The sequence below is a fragment of the Pyrgilauda ruficollis genome, unplaced genomic scaffold (assembly GCF_017590135.1).
Source record: "Pyrgilauda ruficollis isolate IOZ18807 unplaced genomic scaffold, ASM1759013v1 scaffold216, whole genome shotgun sequence".
Classification (NCBI taxonomy): domain Eukaryota; kingdom Metazoa; phylum Chordata; class Aves; order Passeriformes; family Passeridae; genus Pyrgilauda; species Pyrgilauda ruficollis.
The window spans coordinates 50,199-68,196 of NW_024520984.1; the positions used below are offsets into that span (position 1 = coordinate 50,199).

At 58.6% G+C, this 17,998-nt stretch overlaps 3 protein-coding genes across 6 annotated transcripts in view; 2 read left to right on the plus strand and 1 right to left on the minus strand.

Moving 5' to 3' along the window:
* The window catches only part of CCND3 (cyclin D3), a 15,865-nt gene extending 7,185 nt beyond the window's left edge, over positions 1-8,680 (plus strand). Inside the window, exons 3-5 of the mRNA XM_041468280.1 lie at positions 1,276-1,435; positions 3,181-3,323; positions 7,147-8,680. Of these exons, the coding sequence (XP_041324214.1) occupies positions 1,276-1,435; positions 3,181-3,323; positions 7,147-7,305 (462 nt within the window). The 3' untranslated portion in view covers positions 7,306-8,680. The remainder of the gene's footprint in view (positions 1-1,275; positions 1,436-3,180; positions 3,324-7,146) is intronic.
* An 831-nt stretch (positions 8,681-9,511) lies between these two features.
* BYSL (bystin like) lies at positions 9,512-12,949 on the minus strand. Its single transcript, XM_041468271.1, has 7 exons — positions 12,600-12,949; positions 12,361-12,517; positions 11,863-12,001; positions 11,618-11,751; positions 11,319-11,479; positions 11,060-11,162; positions 9,512-10,195 (listed from the first exon to the last, which is right to left on the minus strand). Exons 1-7 carry the CDS (start codon positions 12,877-12,879, stop codon positions 9,847-9,849), a joined length of 1,323 nt encoding a protein of 440 aa, XP_041324205.1. The 5' UTR covers positions 12,880-12,949; the 3' UTR covers positions 9,512-9,846.
* A 1-nt stretch (position 12,950) lies between these two features.
* MED20 (mediator complex subunit 20) lies at positions 12,951-17,998 on the plus strand. 4 transcript variants are annotated; one of them, XM_041468275.1, is made up of 6 exons: positions 12,951-13,025; positions 13,267-13,418; positions 14,133-14,386; positions 15,611-15,622; positions 16,537-16,578; positions 16,672-17,998. In XM_041468275.1, the coding sequence occupies exons 1-6, from the start codon at positions 13,012-13,014 to the stop codon at positions 16,906-16,908; spliced, it is 711 nt and encodes a 236-aa protein (XP_041324209.1). In that variant the 5' UTR covers positions 12,951-13,011; the 3' UTR covers positions 16,909-17,998. The 4 variants fall into 4 exon arrangements, with proteins under 4 accessions (XP_041324209.1, XP_041324208.1, XP_041324207.1 ...); XM_041468274.1 differs by lacking the exons at positions 15,611-15,622; positions 16,537-16,578; positions 16,672-17,998 and adding an exon at positions 15,935-16,410 and having other exon boundaries at positions 12,958-13,025; XM_041468273.1 differs by lacking the exons at positions 12,951-13,025; positions 15,611-15,622; positions 16,537-16,578 and having other exon boundaries at positions 13,089-13,418; positions 16,693-17,998.

A 17,998-nucleotide genomic window follows, 5' to 3' on the forward strand; every position in this document is an offset into this window, starting at 1 on the left:
CTGTCCCCTGCTCCAGGGCAGGAGGGGCCTGGGGACCCTCAGGCCTTCCAGAGCCCCCAGCCCAACCCAGACCCACCGAGGGAGGGGGAAAGGGGCTGGAAAATCCTCCTGGCTGGGATATGGGAGCTGGGGCTGCAGGGAGGGCTGGGACAGGATCCTCCGTGCCACCCCCGGGGGTGACAGCAGTGACAGCCCAGCCAGCCCTCCTCGTGTGTGGCCCCCAGTTGGGCTCAGCTGCTGCTCCAGCCTTGCCAGAGCTGGGATTTTGAGGGCAGGGATCCCAAATTTCCAGCTGGGGCTCTCCTTGTGTTCACCTTGGCACCCCCTGAGCCCGGGAGCTGCTGGGGGTGGCTCTGCCAAGGATTGTCCCTGTCCCTGTCCCTGGCAGAGCCAGGAGGGGCTCAGGAGGTTGAAGGGGGCTCCCAAGCTTCCACCATCTGCTGCCAGCCTGGAGAGCCCAGGAATCCCTGCTGGGCTCTGGGGGGGCAGCCCAGGCTGGGAGGGAGGTGCTGGGGACCCCCCGAGGGTGTTGGGGTGGCAGATCCGTGCTGGGGATGCTCCCAGCACACCTGGGGGCTTTCTTGGTGGAGAAAAGGGGAATTTTCTGCCAAAAAAAAAATGCTGAGAACTCCCTGGTGCCCTGGGGTTTGTGGGGCAGTCACAGCCCCCACAGGCAGCTCTGTCACCTGGGCTGGATTGTCCTGGGAGCCTGGACATCAGCCTGTCCCCTGGGGAGTGGGGAAGGGATTGGGAATGGTGTCCCTGGGGGCCTTTCCCTCTGTCCCTCCTCTGCCTTTCCCTCTATCCCTGCTCTTGCTTTCCCATCTGTCCCTGCTCTGCTTTTCCCTCTGTCCCTGCTGTGGATTTCCCTCTGTTGCTGCTCTGCCTTTCCCTCTGTCCCTGCTCTGGTTTTTCCCTCTGTCCCTGCTGTTCCTTGCTCTGCCTTTCCCTCTATCCCTGCTCTCCCTTTCCCTCTGTCCCTACTCTGTTTTTTCCCTCTGTCCCTGCTCTGGCTTTTCCCTCTCTGCCTTTCCCTCTGTCCCTGCTCTGCTTTCCCCTCCCCGGGCTCTCCCATCCCTTTGCAAAGCGAGGAATATCCAGGGCTGATCCCTGCAAAGAAGAATTCACATTTTTCCTTCCTGCTCCCAACTCTGAGCAGCCCAGAGCTGGAACTGTGCCACGGGGACAGCGCGGGGACAGCGCAGGGACACCCCCTGTGCCCTGCCCGGCCCCGAGGCACCCCCTAACTCCTGCCCCGGCTCTCCCCCTGCGCAGCACTGGGAGCTGCTGGTGCTGGAGAAGCTCAAGTGGGACCTGGTGTCGGTGATCGCCAACGATTTCCTGCCGCACATCCTGCACCGGCTGCCGCTGCCCCGGGACAAGGTGGAGCTGGTGCAGAAACACGCGCAGACCTTCATCGCGCTCTGTGCCACAGGTGGGTGCAGGGCAGGGCTGCTGGCACGCCTGGCACGCCTGGCACGGCTCCCCGCCTTTTTTGGGAGCTTCCTTGCGAGGTTCAGGGGGGGACGATGCTCGGGGGGGCTCTTGGATGCCCGGAGAGCAGGGCTGCGTGCCGGCCGCTGGCTGCGCGGGTGGGAGGGTGAGTCCCCAACGCTGGGAGTCCTGCTGGATCAGGATTCATCGTTTATTTATTGATTCTGTCCTATTTATTAGCATTACTATTGTTTATTAGTATTGCTATTATTAGTATTACTATTATTTATTAGTATTGCTATTATTAGTATTACTATTATTTATTAGTATTACCATTTTTATTAGTATTACTATTTTTATTAGTATTACTATTACTATTTTTATTAGTATTGCTATTACTAGTATTATTATTTATTAGTATTGCTGTTATTAGTATTATTATTAGTATTGCTATTATTAGAATTACTATTATTAATTAGTATTACTATTATTAGTATTACTATTTTTATTAGTATTACTATTATTCGTATTATTATTTATTAGTATCGCTGTTATTAGTATTACTATTATTTATTTGTAATTGAGCCAAGAAATGGAATTATCAATTCCGTTTTCTTCTGTCTGGTGACCTTAAGAAAGTCCTTAAAGATCAGATAGGAAGAAAATGACAGTTTTCTACAATACCTTGTTTGTTATTTGGAATTGCAGTCCTCTTCCTGGTCTGTGTGTAGTCTGTTAGTTATGAGAGAAAAAAAGAGAGGGGTTTACTGGCCAATAATATTTAATGTTGGAATTTTAAAAAATTAAGTTGAATATTAAGAATTTGCTGTTCACAGTTAATGCAACTTTAAAAATTAAGTTCAATATTAAGAATTTGCTGTTGACGGTTAATGCCCCTTTTCAAAAAGTGTGGCTAATAAATCTAAATCATGATTGAACTCTAAAAAAGCCCATCACAAGAGGACATTCAGAGTAATCAAAAATGAAGAGATCATTTAATCATGAAGTTATTTGTAGTAAAATACAAATTAGTCTCTACATGTAGAGGGCTCAGTCCCAGCTTTTCTCAGCCTCTCATCCCAAAACTGCTCCTGAAGGCCTGGCCTGCTGCTCAGCCCTTCCATGCTCCTCCACCCCACGCTGCACAGACCCCTCCGTGCAGGGCAAACCCCGACCCCGAATCCAAACCCCGACCCCAGACTGAGACCCTGACCCCAAACCTGACCCCAGACCAAGTCCCTGACCCCAAACCCTGACCCAAACCTGACCCCAGCCCAAAACCCGACCCCAAACCCAACCCCGACCCCGACCCCAAACCCATCCGCAAACCCCAATCCAAACCCGACCCTGACCCCAAACCTGATCCCAGAGCCCGACCCCAAGCCCTGACCCAAACCCGACTGTAAACCCCAGCCCCAAACCCTGATCCAGACCCCAAACCCTGACCCCAAACTTTAAACCCCGACCCCAAACCCTGACCCTAAACTTCAAACCCTGACTGCAAACCTGACCCCAAACCTATCCGCAAATCCTGACCCAAACCCGACCCTGACCCCAAACTCGATCCCCGACCCCCAAACCTGACCCCAAACCCAATCCCAAACCCAAACCCCAAACCCATCCGCAAACCCCGACCCAAACCCAACCCTGACCCCAAACCTGATCCCCGACCCCCAAAGCTGACCCCAACCCCAGACCCTGACCCCAAAGCCGCCCGCAGCCCCGCTAACCGCTGTCCCCGTGCAGACTGCACGTTCGTGATGTACCCCCCGTCCATGATCGCCACCGGCAGCATCGGCGCCGCCATCCACGGGCTGGGCCTGGCCGGGAGTGGCCTGGGCGGCGAGGCCGTCACCGAGCTGCTGGCAGGGACCACGGGCACCGAGGTGGTGAGTGGGCACCGGGGCTGGCACGGCTGCTGGGAGCCTGCTGCTCCTCGGGGACATCGGGGGGGACAGCTGCCAGGGCAGGGCGGGGGGCTGTGCTGCTGGAGGTGTTCCAGATCCGGCTGGATGGGTCACCTGTGTCACCTGCTCCTGGTGGCCGTGGTGAGGGAGGGACTGGTCATGGTGAGGGGGAGACTGGGATGGACTGGTCATGGTGAGGGAGAGAGACTGGGATGGACTGGTCATGGTGAGGGAGAGAGACTGGGATGGACTGGTCATGGTGAGGGAGAGAGAGGGATGGACTGGTTATGGTGATGGAGACACTGGGATGGACTGGTTATGGTGATGGAGACACTGGGATGGACTGGTCATGGTGGTGGAGACACTGGGATGGACTGGTCATGGTGATGGAGACACTGGGATGGACTGGTCATGGTGATGGAGACACTGGGATGGACTGGTCATGGTGAGGGAGAGAGACTGGGATGGACTGGTCATGGTGAGGGAGAGCTCAGGGATGGACTGGCCAGAGGGATGGTCAGCCTGGGATGGTCTGGCTGTGGTGAGGGAGAGACTGGGATGGACTGGTCATGGTGGTGGAGACACTGGGATGGACTGGTCATGGTGAGGGAGAGCTCAGGGATGGACTGGCCAGAGGGATGGTCAGCCTGGGATGGTCTGGCCATGGTGATGGTCAGCCTGGGGTGGATTACTCATGGTGATGGTCAGCCTGGGATGGTCTGGCCATGGTGATGGTCAGCCTGAGATGGTCTGGCCATGGTGATCGTCAGCCTGGGATGCAGGGATGAGCTCCAGAGGGCCCTTCCAGCCCCAGCTGCTCTGGGATTCTGGAATTGTGCTGTTCAAACGGTGCTGCCCCGGTTTGAGGAGAACCAAGGGCTGTGGGATGATCCCAAACACAGCCTGGGCAGGGCAGGGTGGGCTCAGAGCCTTTGAAATGCCACACAAAGGGCAGGATCTGTTCCCATGGTGATGGTCAGCCTGGGATGGATTGCTCATGGTGATGGTCAGCCTGGGATGGTCTGGCCATAGTGATGGTCAGCCTGGGATGATTTGCCATGGTGATGGTCAGCCTGGGATGGACTGGTCATGGTGAGAGAGAGAGACTGGGATGGTCTGGATGTGGTGATGGTCTGCCTGGGATGGACTGGCCATGGTGATGGTCAGCCTGGGATGGACTGGTCATGGTGAGAGAGAGAGACTGGGATGGTCTGGATGTGGTGATGGTCAGCCTGGGATGGACTGGTCATGGTGATGGTCAGCCTGGGGTGGATTACTCATGGTGATGGTCAGCCTGGGATGGTCTGGCCATGGTGATGGTCAGCCTGAGATGGTCTGGCCATGGTGATGGTCAGCCTGGGATGCAGGGATGAGCTCCAGAGGGCCCTTCCAGCCCCAGCTGCTCTGGGATTCTGGAATTGTGCTGTTCAAACGGTGCTGCCCCGGTTTGAGGAGAACCAAGGGCTGTGGGATGATCCCAAACACAGCCTGGGCAGGGCAGGGTGGGCTCAGAGCCTTTGAAATGCCACACAAAGGGCAGGATCTGTTCCCTGCCCGGGCAGGTGTTGGCAGGATCGGGTTCTCGGGCTGGGCTGGGGACAGGGACACGTCAGGCTCGGCATCTGCTCCCCTCAGGGTCCGGTTGCACGTGGGAAAGGGGGGGCTGGGACATGAAACCTTCCAGCTTTGGGGACATCAGGATGGGGGCGTTCTCCAGCCCCTCAGTGCCCTTGGAGCGGGGACAGGGATCCTGGGGGGCTCCAGTCAGGAGCTTTTCCTGTCCCCTTTGATCTCCTCCCTGCCCAGGTCAGTTACAGTCCCCTGCCAGGACCTGGGGCAGGGTGGGGGTGGGAGGCTCCTGCTCTGATTGTGCAGATGGAATTTTTTTGTTCTCTGGGGCCTTTTTGAAGAGAGAATCAGTGCAGCCACCTGCTCTGGGAGGTCGGGGCTGTGCAGGAACAGGTGGGAAGCAGGGAGGGCTCTGTGGAGCTGAAATGGAGCCCTGCACCCTCCTGTCCCCTCCTGTCCCTCCCCAGCATCTGCTGTGTCCCCTGCCCAGGTGTGGGGTGCCTCACAAACAGCTCCAGCCCTGGCAGGACCACGGCAGCTCCTCCTGGGACGTGAACACAGAATTTTGGGTTCCTGGGAGAGCACCTGGGCTCAGCCTCCCCCACCTGTGGTGCTGCTGCTTCTCCCCGAGCGTGGCCCCAGGCTGTGACTCAGTTTCCCCTCTGGAGGAGCCATCCCCTTCCTGCAGCTGGGAATGCAGGGATGGTGCTGCAGGGCTGGGCCAGCTCTGTGGAGCCCGGCTGGGTGTGACCAGGCTGGCCTTGGCACCCAGAAGTGCCAGTGGGGAGCTGGGAGGGCCATGGGGATGGAGAGCCTGGGATGGAGTGGTCATGGTGAGGGAGAGCCTGGGATGGACTGGCCATGGTGAGGGAGAGCCTGGGATGGACTGGCCATGGTGAGGGAGAGCCTGGGATGGACTGGCCATGGTGAGGGAGAGCCTGGGATGGAGTGGGTGTGGAGATGGAGAGCCCAGGGATGGAGTGGCCACTGGGATGGACTGGTCATGGGGATGGACTGGTGGTGGAGATGGAGAGCCTGGGATGTGCTGGGATGGTCAGCCCAGGGATGTGCTGGACAGCTGGGGATGGTGATAGAGAGCCCAGGGATGGACTGGCCATGGGGATGGACAGCTGGGGATGGTGATAGTCTGAGGTGACCCCACAGCCAGGTGCCCCTGGGGATGCACAGCCCCTGCCCAGGTGTCTGTGGGGATGCACAGCCCCTGCCCAGGTGCCCCTGGGGATGCACAGCCCCTGCCCAGGTGTCTGTAGGGATGCACAGCCCCTGCCCAGGTGCCCTGGGGATGCACAGCCCCTGCCCAGGTGTCTGTAGGGATGCACAGCCCCTGCCCAGGTGCCCCTGGTGCTCGGGGCTGGGGCAGGAGGAGGCTGCACTGACGGGAAGCCAGGGAAGGGGAGCTGGGCAAGGGGAGCTGGGCGTTGCTATTTTCGCTCGCCACATCCTCTGTCGGTTTCTAAGAACTGCTGGCGGATTCCTGGTAAGAGATTTCGGGGTGTGACAATGTCCCGTGAGGTGCAAACTGTCACCAGGCTGGGCTGTGGCCCCGGGGTGTCCGAGTGGGAGTTTCCTCCTGCTTACAGCTCGTGGGGGAAAAACCAGAGCAGGGTTTGCATTTCTGGCAAGTGCTGCTGCTGTTGGCCCCTTCCTGTGCGTGTCCCCCAGCTCTGGGTCCCCTGGGGGTGTCACAGAGGGGACAGGAGGGTGAAAACCTTGTGAGGAGCTCGGTAGCCACAGCGTGGTTCTCCCAGCGTGGATGGGAGGTGGTGTAGGGTGGGTTTGGGGTCAGGGAGGGTCCTGCTGCCTCAGGGGCACCCAGCAGAATTCCTGTGCCCAGCTCTGCTGCACAGAGCTCTGGGAAAGCTGGGCTGGAGGGCCTGGGGAGCTGGAGGGGGATCCCTATTCCAAGGACAGCCATATTTTTCTGATCTGAGAAGTTTGGCCTGCTCTTGTCACCCAGCTGAAGCCACACCCTGGCTCCAGGACTTTGGGAAGCTCTGCTGGACACAACATTCCTGCAGAACGGGGTCAGCAGGGAGGTGGGGGGAGGACAGCCAGCGTGTGGGGCTTTGCCTGGGGAGGGACAAGCTGATGGAGAGCATCTCCCTTTCCCTGCTGCTCAGACGCTCGGTGCAGCCCAGCTGCTGCTCTGAGCTGTTCCTAAAGGAGGAGGAGGAGGAGCAGGATCTGATGGCTCCTGTGTGTTTCCCTGTCCCAGGACTGCCTGAAGGCCTGTCAGGAGCAGATTGAGGCGGCCTTAGCCGAGAGCCTGAAGCAGGCATCCCAATCCCAGCAGGAATTCAGCGCCAAGGCGGCGCCCTACGGGGGCAGCCAACCCACCAGCACCCCCACGGACGTCACCGACATCAACCTGTGACCAACTGCCCTTGCCCAGAGCTCCAGCCCCTCCCTGGACACCCCCAGCTCGCTGCACCCCCCCTGCCCCCCCAGCACCTCCGAGGGGTCCCTCCCAGGCCGGGAACGTGGAGCGGGATCCGCGCTCGGAGCTGCTGCAGGTGGCCAGGGGGGTGAGCCAGGTGGTGCCAGGGCACGGGGAGCAGGAGCCTGGATGAAGTTGGAATTGTTTCTGTGTTGGTGTTTCCTGGCTCTTCTGGGCCACTTCCAGCCCCGTGAGGGACAAAATTCACGGAGAGCCAGCCCTGCAGGACCCGAATCCTCGCCACCCCCAGCTTCTTCCTGCGGGGCCACGGGGCTCGTGGAGCAGCTGCTTGGTGGCCCCTGGGTCCTGATTGCTTCGTGCCACATTCCCACAGCTCCGGGGGGAGTCGTGCAGCTGCTTCTGCTTGGAGAGGACCCGTGGGGCTCGTTTGTTTTTGCTGTTGGATGTGGGACTTTGGGGACGCGCTCCCCGTCCGTGCCTTGGGAGGAGTTCAGGGTCCCCTCGGCTGCTTAATTTATTGTTCACTGCTGGGAAAGGGGAGGGAGGAGAGCTGGCATTCCTCGGGGTGGGGCCTGGGTGCCGCTTTCCTCTCCTTCCCAAAAAAGTGCCTTCCCCCTTCGCCCCTTCCCCGGCTCCCTGGGCAGTGGGAGACTCCCCTCGGAGGCTGCTGGGCCCTTTGGTAGCTTAGGCATCAGACTAGGATTTAAGGAAAACCTTTGAATGTGCTGCTATAGTCTGGGATGCATCTCCACTCTTCCAAGGCAGGGATTTCGGATCACGCTCAGGAGGGGGCTGTGTTCACCCACGTGGATCTGAGCTGCCTCCTGAGAGGGTGGAAAACTTTGCTGCGCACTCGAGTTGGAAAAGCAATTACTGCATTTTTGTATCGTTGTTGTTGATCCTGTTAGTTTTTTATAAAAATTGTTGTAAAACAGAAGAAAAAAAAAAAAAAGGAAAAAAAAAATAATGCTGCTTTTCTATGAGAAAACCAGATGGAATTAACCAGGAGAAGGCAGAGAGTACACAGGGAGGGGAGGCAGACGCTGCTGCTGCTGCTGCCTGGGGCCCTCTGGACATGTGGCTGTTGTCCTCCCGTGGGGGATGTGGAAAAGGAGGTAGAAATCTTCCTTTTGGATGCCACCAGCCCCACAAAAATCCGGCGGAAAAAGGTGGGGCTGCTGCTCCTCCCTGAGCCTGCCTGGTCCGGAAACCCACGGAGCCGCTGCCTCCTGCGAGCAGGAGGGCTGGGACAGAGCCTGCCTGTGCAAAAGGAAGTGTGTTTGGTTGTTTTGTTTTCTTTTTTTTTACATATATATAAATATATATATAAAAAAGTGAATTTTTAATTTAAGAGTAAACTGGTTTGGTGTTCACTTGCACGAGTCCCGCTGCTGGGAGATCCAGAGAACCCTGTGACGTTGCAATAAAATATTTTAAACAAAAAAAAAAAAACAAAAACCCCAGCGGCTCGAGGGTTTCCCTGCGCCTTTCTTGGATCTCTCCCTGGTTCTGGGGATCCCTTGGGAGCTCCAGCCTTGCTTTTCCTAGGATGGAATGGGGAGAGGGCAGGCAGGACCCTGAGGGACACTGGGGGCAGCTCAGGGATGGTGGTGGAGCCAAAACCCTTCCTGCAGGTGAGGTGGCCCTGGAGCAGGGGCAGCAGGCTGGAGCGTGACGGGCACTGGAGCAGCTCAGGTGGTGGCAGGAGAGTGCCAGGCACTCTGTGCCAGCCCAGGCTCCCTCCTGTGCTCATCAGCCTCTGGCTTCTTTAAGATAAAATCAGGAAGTCACAGAAAAGGCTGGGGGGTGTGGGGACCCAGCTCCTGCCACAGGAGGTGACAGCAGGGGGCAGCTGCCCTTGGCACAGCTCAGCGTGCAGCAGGGGCTCCTCTCCGTGGCCCAGAGCTGCAGGGCACAGACCTGGCAGTGGCAGTGGCAGCAGGTCCCAGGAAGTGCAGCCTGGCGCAAAAGCCCCCCCTGGGTTTTCCAGCAGAGGTGGCACTCGGGCACAGTGCCAGGAGCAGCCAGGCAGGTGGCATCATGGCCAGGTGAGGATGGTGGCCCTGTGGCTTCAGGAGTAAACCCTGAGAGGCTTTGTGTGGGAAATCCCTGGGCAAGGAGCTCCAGAAGCTGGTGGGGACAGGGACGGACTGGGAGCACGCAGGGCAGAGCCAGCCCTGACTCAGTGACACAGCTCTGGTTTTATTTCCAAGTACAGGAACAAGCCAAAGTGTCCCCGTGCTGGTGGCACTGGGCTCCTGGGTGGCAGTGACAGCAGCACAGAGCTCAGTCCAGCTCTGTGGGCACAGCCTGTCCCCAGTGACCACTCTGAGCAGCAGGATCCAGGAAAGATGCTCTGATCCAGGATCCAGGAGGGATGCTCTGATGGAGGATCCAGGAGGGATGCTCTGATCCAGATGAGATGCTCTGATCCAGGAGGGATGCTCTGATCCAGGCTCCAGAAAAGATGCTCTGATCCAGCTCCCAGCAGCACCCCAGGCTCCAGCCCTTCCCTGCTCACTCCATGGCCACCGGCTGCTCCCCTTCCACGTCCCTCGTCCCGGAGTTCATCAGCTCCCGGCGGATCTCGGGCGAGATCTGGGGGTGGCTGTGGAACTTGAGCAGCTCCAGCAGGGCCTCCTTCTGCTCCGAGGACAGGTCCTCCTTGTAGCGCTGCGCCAGGGCCAGCAGGCTCTGGTGCCACAGCACGGGCAGGAGCCGCTGCTCCGAGCGGAAGGCCAGGAAGTGGAAGACCAGGGCGTCGAGCACGCGGAAGGGCAGCGCGTACTTCTTGTCGATGAGCAGGCGCAGGAAGATGCTGTTGGCACCGCTGTACTGCATCTCGGCCAGCTTCAGCAGCGCCGCGCTGCGGGGACGGGGACAGCCCAGGGTAAGGGACAGGGGACAGGGACAGCTCAGGGGACAGGGACATGGCAGAGGTCAGGGGACAGGGGACACAGACAGCTCAGGGGACAGGGACAGCTCAGGGTAAGGGACAGGGAGAGGTGAGGGACGGGGACAGCTCAGGGTAAGGGACAGGGGACAGGGACATGGCAGAGGTCAGGGGACAGGGACGGCTCAGGGGCAAGGACATAGCAGAAGTCAGGGGACAGGGACAGCTCAGGGGACAGGGACATGGGAAAGGTCAGGGACAGGGACAGCTCAGAGGACGGGACATGGGAGAGGTCAGGGGACAGGAACACAGGAGAGGTGAGGGGTCAGAGGACAGGGACATGGGGATACGGAAGAGGTGAGGGGTCAGGGGATGGAGCCATGGGGACCAAGGAGGGGTTTAGAGTCAAGGACAGAGTCACAGGGACACAGGAGGGGGTGAGGGGTCAGGGGACAGATGAGGGACCACAGGGGTCAGGGGGGACCAGGCAGAAGCCACAGGGACCAAGGAAGAGGCAGAGCCAAAGCCATGGGGATGGAGTATGGAGCTCAGGGACCACAAGGGCCAGGGGGACTGGAGCCATGGGGACTGAAGAATGGGCATGGGGGGACCAGGCTGGAGCCACAATGACCAGGGAGAGACCATAGAGGTCAGGGGGAACTGGACTGGACCCTGGAGCACTCAGGCACAAAGCTGAGCCTTGAATCTCAACCCCAGAGGGAGCTGAGTGACCCCTCACCACCTCTGAAGGGATGGAGAGGCTGAGGGGTGGATCCAAGGCACTTCCCAGGGTCCCTGGAGGAGAAGCTCTTCCCCCCCAGCCCTTTAGGGCCTCACCTGGAGTGCAGGACAGGGATGGAGCACTTGGTGAGGATGCTGCCGATGATGATGGCCTCCCTGAGCGTGCAGGTGCCCGACTCACAGAGTGGAATGAGGATCCCTGGGAATGGGGGGAATGGGGACAGTCGGGCACCGACCACCTCCATCCACATGCAGAACCCTGCGGTTCAGCCCCTTCCCCCTAGAAATCCCCATCCTTGCACCAGCCCCTCAGGTAGCCAGGCAAGCCCCAGAGGAGACCCTGCAGGACCCCTACCCTTGAACCAGGCTGCTGGCTTGAACAGAGCCTTCTTCAGAGCCATGTACAGGTGGAAGTTGAGCCGCTTGTACTCGGCGATGTCGTCCCGGATCCGCGGCAGCAGCACCAGGTTGTAGAATCTCTGGGCCATCCTCTCCTTCAGGTTGGAAGAAAATATCCTGGGATCAGCAAAGCATGAAAGGATGGATGAGGAAAGGAGGCCAAATAGGCAGGTTGGTGTTTTGTAAAACTGACTCTGGTTATGGGAAAAAACACCCCAAAAATCCCATGCCAGAGGGTCCCTGAGGTGACCTTACCTGGTGGCCTGGTACATGGCAGCAGCTGTCCACGCCTCTGGCTCAGTGATGTAGAGGATCTGCTCCCAGTTGGACAAGGCAGGAATGATTTTGAATGCCTTGGGGAGCTTCCCACTCCTGTACTTGGACAGCACCTTCAATGACAGGGACATGGGCCAGGCCATGACTGGGGGAAGTGACAGCAGGGACAAGAGCACGTTGTCACCTCAGGGTGGTGGCTGCAGGTTCAGCTGCTCTGTCCTCACCTCCCTGACACCCCTGTAGACTTCCAGGACACGGGGGTCGAGCTGGGGCATGGGGCAGCCCGAGAGCTCCGAGAGTGCCGTCTCCACCTCCGTCTGCTTCTCCGTGATCTTCTCCATGATGATATCGGCCAGTGTGCGCCTGGACCGGCAGGGACAGCGTCAGTGGGGGACACGGGAGGGCTGGCAGGGGACAGGGGCAGTGGGGGACACGGGAGGGCTGGCAGGGGACAGGGGCGAGCCAGGGGCTGACAAGGGAGGGGGGCGAGCTGGGGTCTGTGCACGGCCGACACGGGACCAGGAGGAGAATCGGGTCGCAGGGGGATACCACGATGGGATCACATCGCATGGGATGGGGGTGAGCTGGGGGCTGAGACGGGACAGAGATTGAGTCGGGGGCTGAGACAGGACAAGCAGTGAATCGGGGGTCGCACGGGGCTGACACCGGACAGGGCAGAGCCGGGGCCGTGCAGGGAGGCGGCCCCTGCCCGCTGCACTCACCTCAGCGGCGGGTTCTTGTTCATGAACATCTCGATGGCTTTCTCGTCCTCGGGGTCCACCTCCACCTCCCCGCCGTAGTCCCCGCTCCGTCCCGCGGCCGCCGCCGCCTTCTCCAGCGAGGGCCATTCCTCATCATCCTCCGAGTCCGAGCCGGGACCTGCGGGGAGCGGCGCTGGCTCAGCCCGGGGCCGCGCACCCTCGGGGGTCCCGGGGTTTACCAGGGGCTACCGGGGCCTCACCGAGAACCGCGCTGCGCTGCCGAGGGGCTGCGGGCGCTCCGGGGCCGTGCTCGGCCTCCAGCTCCTCCTGCTGCCGCCGCGCCTGCTCCAGGATGCGCCGGGACAGCCGCGCGTCCACGAAGCCGTCGCCGCCGCCATCCCCGCCCGGCTCCTCCGCCCCGCCGGGGCTCCCGCGCTTCTCCCGCGCCCGCACCCGCGGGGCCGCGTCCTGCAGGATCTGCTCGGCCAAGGGCAGCGCCGGGGCCGGGCCGGAGCCCCGCGCCCGCCGGGCCTTGGGCATCGCGGCGGAACCGGGGGACAGCGGCTCCGGGCCGGGGAGCGACACGTGGGATCTGCCCCCGCCTTTTCCGGGGCGGATCCGCCTCTTCCCGGTGCCACCGGCTCCGCCCGTTCCGGTGCTGGCAGCGGCACCATGGGGGTCACTTGGTGGGTGAGGGGGGCTCCGGGACGGGCTCCGGGGTTCGGGGGGAGGCACCGGGATAGACTCCTGGAATAGGGGGCGGCACCGGGAATGGGCTCCTGGAATGGGGGGGCGGACCCGAGAGGGCTCCCGGCGCGGACAGCCCCGGGGCCACGGGGGGAATCTCCGGGTGCAGGATGCGGAGCAGTCCCGGGGGCGCGGCCGGCGGTGCCCCGGTGGGTCCGTGAGCCCCGGTCCGTGTCGCAGCGTGTCGCAGGTGCCGGTGGCCGAGGGCAAGAGCGTGCAGCAGACGGTGGAGCTGCTGGCGCGGCGGCTGGAGGCGCTGGGCGCGGACAAGCAGGGGACGTTCGGCGTGGACTGCGAGACCTATCACACCGCGGCCACCCTCGGCACGCAGGGTCAGCAGGGCCGGGGGCAGCGGGGCAGCCCTTCCCCAGGCTCCTCTTTCCCTTTTCCTTCCCGTCCTCTTCCTCGTTTTCTCCTTCTCTTTCCCCACCTTCCCTGGCGGCGCCTGGGTCTGGTGCTGGCTGATGGGGTTTAGGGGTTGCAGTGGCAGTGCTGGGTGAGGGTTGGACTGGCTGATCATGAAGCTTTCTTCCAACTTAGTCGATGATTCTGCAATTCCTTCTTCCCTTTCTCCTTTTCCCTTTTCCTTTCCTCTCTTCCCCTCCTTTTTTCCCTTTCCTTTTCCCTTCTCCCTCTTCCCCTGGCTCCCCCCATCCCTTCCAGGCATTGATGTGATGTTCACCACTGAGCCCACACAGCTCTGGCTCTGCTGAGCCGTTGTTCCCGGCCAGACCCATTGGAATCTTCCAGAGATTTTTCCTGCTTTTTTGGCAGCTGAAACGTGGAGGAGAGGCTGAGCCCAGCTCCCTCCGGGCAGTGGGTGGGAGGTGGGTGCTCCTGGGCTTCTCCTTTCACCTCACCCCGAGCCGTGCTGATGTTTTATCCCTATAATTTTCCATAAGAAAATCCAAGCTCTTCCCTGAATGGATACCATAATAACCACGTGAAGATCCAGAATTAAAGCAAGGAGGACGAGAGGCAGCAAGAGGAGCTGCTTTAAGGCAGGAATTTGGTTTTCCAGCCCGGCCCCCTCGCTGTCATTCCAGGGCAGACAGGGAAGCTGATGTACGTCATGCACAACTCCGAGTACCCCCTGAGCTGCTTCGCCCTCTTCGAGAACGGGCCCTGCCTGGTGGCCGACGCCAACTTTGACACCCTCATGGTGAAGCTCAAGGGCTTCTTCCAGAACGCCAAGGCCAACAAGATCGAGAGCCGCGGCACCCGCTACCAGTACTGCGACTTCCTGGTGAAGCTGGGCACGGTCACCATGGGCCCCAGCGCCAGGGGCATTTCCGTGGAGGTGAGAGCCCTTTGGGAAGGGTGGGGAATGCCTGGATGGGCAGGGGGATTCTGTGGGAGAAGCTGGAGAAGGGAGGTTTAGGGGTGATCTAATTGAGGGTGTCTGAAGTGAGCCAACGGGGAAGATGGAGAGAGGTGGTTTAGTTATAAGGGCCTGGAGTTCCAGGAGAAATAGGAATGGCTTCACACTGCCAGAGGGCAGGGACAGATGGGATATTGGGAAGAAATTCTTCCCTGGGAGGGTGGGAAGGCCCTGGAATAGATGTTCCAGAGCAGCTGTGGCTGCCCCCAGATCCCTGGAAGCGTCCAAGGCCAGGGGACTTGGAGCAGCCTGGGACAGTGGAAGGTGTCCCTGCCCTGGATGAGCTTTAAGGTCCCTTCCCCAAACCATTCCATGATCCCTGTCCTGTCTGTGTCTCAGTCATGTCACTGGTGCAGCAAGGCTTGGACTGCAGGTTTGGATCTCCTCTCCCAAGGTTTAATCCAGGGCTGTCCCTGCAGTGGGTATCCCTGCAGGAATTCCATCTAGATAAAAAGCTGATTAAATACCATCCCTCAGGTTAATCAGCATGGTGAAGGGGATAAAACAACCTCTCCAGTGCTAATTCTGTGCTGATTTGGGGCTTGCTGTCCTTCCCTTTGGAAAGAGCCTCTTGCATGTTCCCGGCATGTCCTGTCTTGTTTATATTTACCCATCCTTGTTAGATGCCGAATACTTTGAGATGTTTCCATGAAAAGCCTTCCCTGCAGGGAGGCTCCAGGGCTGTGGGGATCTATACTCAGGTGGAATTCTGCCCTGCTGCCACCTCCAGGGGGTTTGGGCTGTGTTCCCAGGTGGAATACTGTCCTTACTGCCAGCTCCAGGGCTGTGGGGTGGTGTTCCCAGATGGAATTCTGTCCCTGCTGTCATCTCCAGGGGGTTTGGGATGTGTTCCCCGGTGGAATACTGTCATTCCTGCCAGCTCCAAGCCTCTAGGGCTGTGTTCCCAAGTGGAATTCTGCTCCTATGAGCAGCTCCAAGCCTGTAGGGCTGTGTTCCCAGTTGGAATACTGCCCCTGCTGTCACCTCCAGGGCCCTGGGCTGTGTTCCCAGGTGGAATATTGTCATTCCTGCCAGCTCCAAGCCTGTGGGGATGTGTTCCCAAGTGGAATACTGCCCCTATGCCTGCAGGGCTGTGTTCCCAGGTGGAATTCCGCCCCTATGAGCAGCTCCAGGCCTGCAGAGCTGTGTTCCCAGGTAGAATTCCGCCCCTATGAGCAGCTCCAAGCCTGCAGGGCTGTGTTCCCAGGTGGAATTCTGCCCCTATGAGCAGCTCCAAGCCTGCAGGGCTGTGTTCCCAGGTGGAATTCCGCCCCTATGAGCAGCTCCAGGCCTGCAGAGCTGTGTTCCCAGGTAGAATTCCGCCCCTATGAGCAGCTCCAGGGCTGCAGGGCTGTGTTCCCAGGTGGAATTCCGCCCCTATGAGCAGCTCCAAGCCTGCAGGGCTGTGTTCCCAGGTGGAATTCCGCCCCTATGAGCAGCTCCAAGCCTGCAGGGCTGTGTTCCCAGGTGGAATACTGCCCCTGTGTGATCGCCAACGACTGCTGGAACCTGCTGATGGAGTTCATGCAGAGCTTCATGGGCAGCCACACGCCCGGCATCCCGTCGGTGTTCGGCTCCAAGCACGACAGCACCTACAGCCCCGGGGACACCATGGTGCAGTACATGGAGCTCTTCAACAAGATCCGCAAGCAGCAGCAGGTGCCCGTGGCTGGCATCAGGTGAGGAGCGTCCCCCGCAGCTCCTGACTGCATCCCCACCCTGCCTGCATCAGGAGAACATCCAGAATGTGCCACGGGAGTTGTTCCTGCTGGGGCTTTCCCGTCTCAAGGCTGTGCCGCGTTCTCCGTAAGCAGAGATGTCAGAACTCTGCTCGTGTGCCTGAAGTGTGTGCTGGGATCCCTGGGGATTCCTGGGCTTTATTAATTCTGGGTGTCCTCCACGGTCTGGGATTCTTGGATCTGTTGGTTCTGTGGTTTTTTGGACAGTGTCTCCAGGCCTGCAGGGCTGTGTTCCCAGGTGTAAGTCCGCCTCCATGCCTGCAGGGCTGTGTTCCCAGGTGGAATTCCGCCCCTATGAGCAGCTCCAGGCCTGCAGGGCTGTGTTCCCAGGTGGAATTCTGCCCCTGTGAGCAGCTCCAGGCCTGCAGGGCTGTGTTCCCAGGTGGAATACTGCCCCTATGAGCAGCTCCAAGCCTGCAGGGCTGTGTTCCCCGGTGGAATCCTGCCCCTGTGAGCAGCTCCAAGCCTGCAGGGCTGTGTTCCCAGGTGGAATACTGCCCTTGTGTGATCGCCAACGACTGCTGGAACCTGCTGATGGAGTTCATGCAGAGCTTCATGGGCAGCCACACTCCCGGCATCCCGTCGGTGTTTGGCTCCAAGCACGACAGCACCTACAGCCCCGGGGACACCATGGTGCAGTACATGGAGCTCTTCAACAAGATCCGCAAGCAGCAGCAGGTGCCCGTGGCTGGCATCAGGTGAGGAGCGTCCCCCGCAGCTCCTGACTGCATCCCCACCCTGCCTGCATCAGGAGAACATCCAGAATGTGCCACGGGAGTTGTTCCTGCTGGGGCTTTCCCGTCTCAAAGCTGTGCCGCGTTCTCCGTAAGCAGAGATGTCAGAACTCTGCTCGTGTGCCTGAAGTGTGTGCTGGGATCCCTGGGGATTCCTGGGCTTTATTAATTCTGGGTGTCCTCCACGGTCTGGGATTCTTGGATCCGTTGGTTCTGTGGTTTTTTGGACAGCGTTTCGTGCAGGGAAAAGAGAAATTCCAGAAGATTACAGCCATCTCTTAAATTTCTATTTTTTTTTTATATCCACATTGGTGTTTTGTTGTATTTCATCCCAATAAAAGGCTGGATTTTGGGAGGAGGAGTTGTCCCAGCACAGTGAGGGTTGTGTTGTAAATTTCCAGGCTTCCCTTGGATTTCCTTCAAGAGCTTTATGCCCTCAAAGCAAACATTTTCCTGTGAAAAAAATCCAGCAATCCTCTAATTTTCCTGTTCCTGGCACGTTCTTACCTTGCCTTCATCCTCTGTAGCTGATGGGAATGTCAAAATCTGCTGCCTCCCAATGAAGGCTCTGGATAAATTAAAAAATAAAATAAATAAGCCTGGCAGGAGCATTGTCTGGCACTGAGAGAATTCCAGCTGCTTTATCCCATTGTTTTTAAGGTAGATAATAAATATCCTGTCCCTGCACACCATTTGAGAAGTCCTGATGGTTTCAGAGTCAATGGAATAAGGAAGGATTTGGGCACTAAAAGCCAAAAATTCATTGTAAGACGTAATGATATCACTTGAATATATTTTTTCCTTCATATTTCTGGGAAGGCACCAGCATTAAAAAAAAAAATTGTTGGTTCCTTGCCCATAAGGGTCTGAACAGCAAAGAAAACAGAAATAATTTGTCTTAAACAGGTTTTTTATATGAAGCAAAAAGGAAAAAAAAGCTGATTTGTGGCTTGATTTTCTGGCTGAGAATGGTTTTGTTGTTTTTTTTTTTATAAATATGATGCTCTATTGTTTATACTTGTAAACCTAATTAACTGTTAAAGTGCTCAGAGCTTTCA

What these genes read in the sequence shown, in the direction of transcription:
- BYSL (XM_041468271.1), bottom strand. Translation starts at nt 12,879, where the DNA reads ATGCCCAAGGCCCGGCGGGCGCGGGGCTCCGGCCCGGCCCCGGCGCTG. An exon ending in GCAGCGCAGCGCGGTTCTCG is followed by an intron (nt 12,518 to 12,599) that starts GTGAGGCCCCGG and finishes CGCTCCCCGCAG; the next exon opens with GTCCCGGCTCGGACTCGGAG. An exon ending in GCCAGCAGCCTGGTTCAAGG is followed by an intron (nt 11,163 to 11,318) that starts GTAGGGGTCCTG and finishes CCCCATTCCCAG; the next exon opens with GGATCCTCATTCCACTCTGT.
- MED20 (XM_041468273.1), top strand. Translation starts at nt 13,124, where the DNA reads ATGGGGGGGCGGACCCGAGAGGGCTCCCGGCGCGGACAGCCCCGGGGC. An exon ending in GGCCACCCTCGGCACGCAGG is followed by an intron (nt 13,419 to 14,132) that starts GTCAGCAGGGCC and finishes CTGTCATTCCAG; the next exon opens with GGCAGACAGGGAAGCTGATG. An exon ending in CCAGGGGCATTTCCGTGGAG is followed by an intron (nt 14,387 to 16,692) that starts GTGAGAGCCCTT and finishes CTGTGTTCCCAG; the next exon opens with GTGGAATACTGCCCTTGTGT.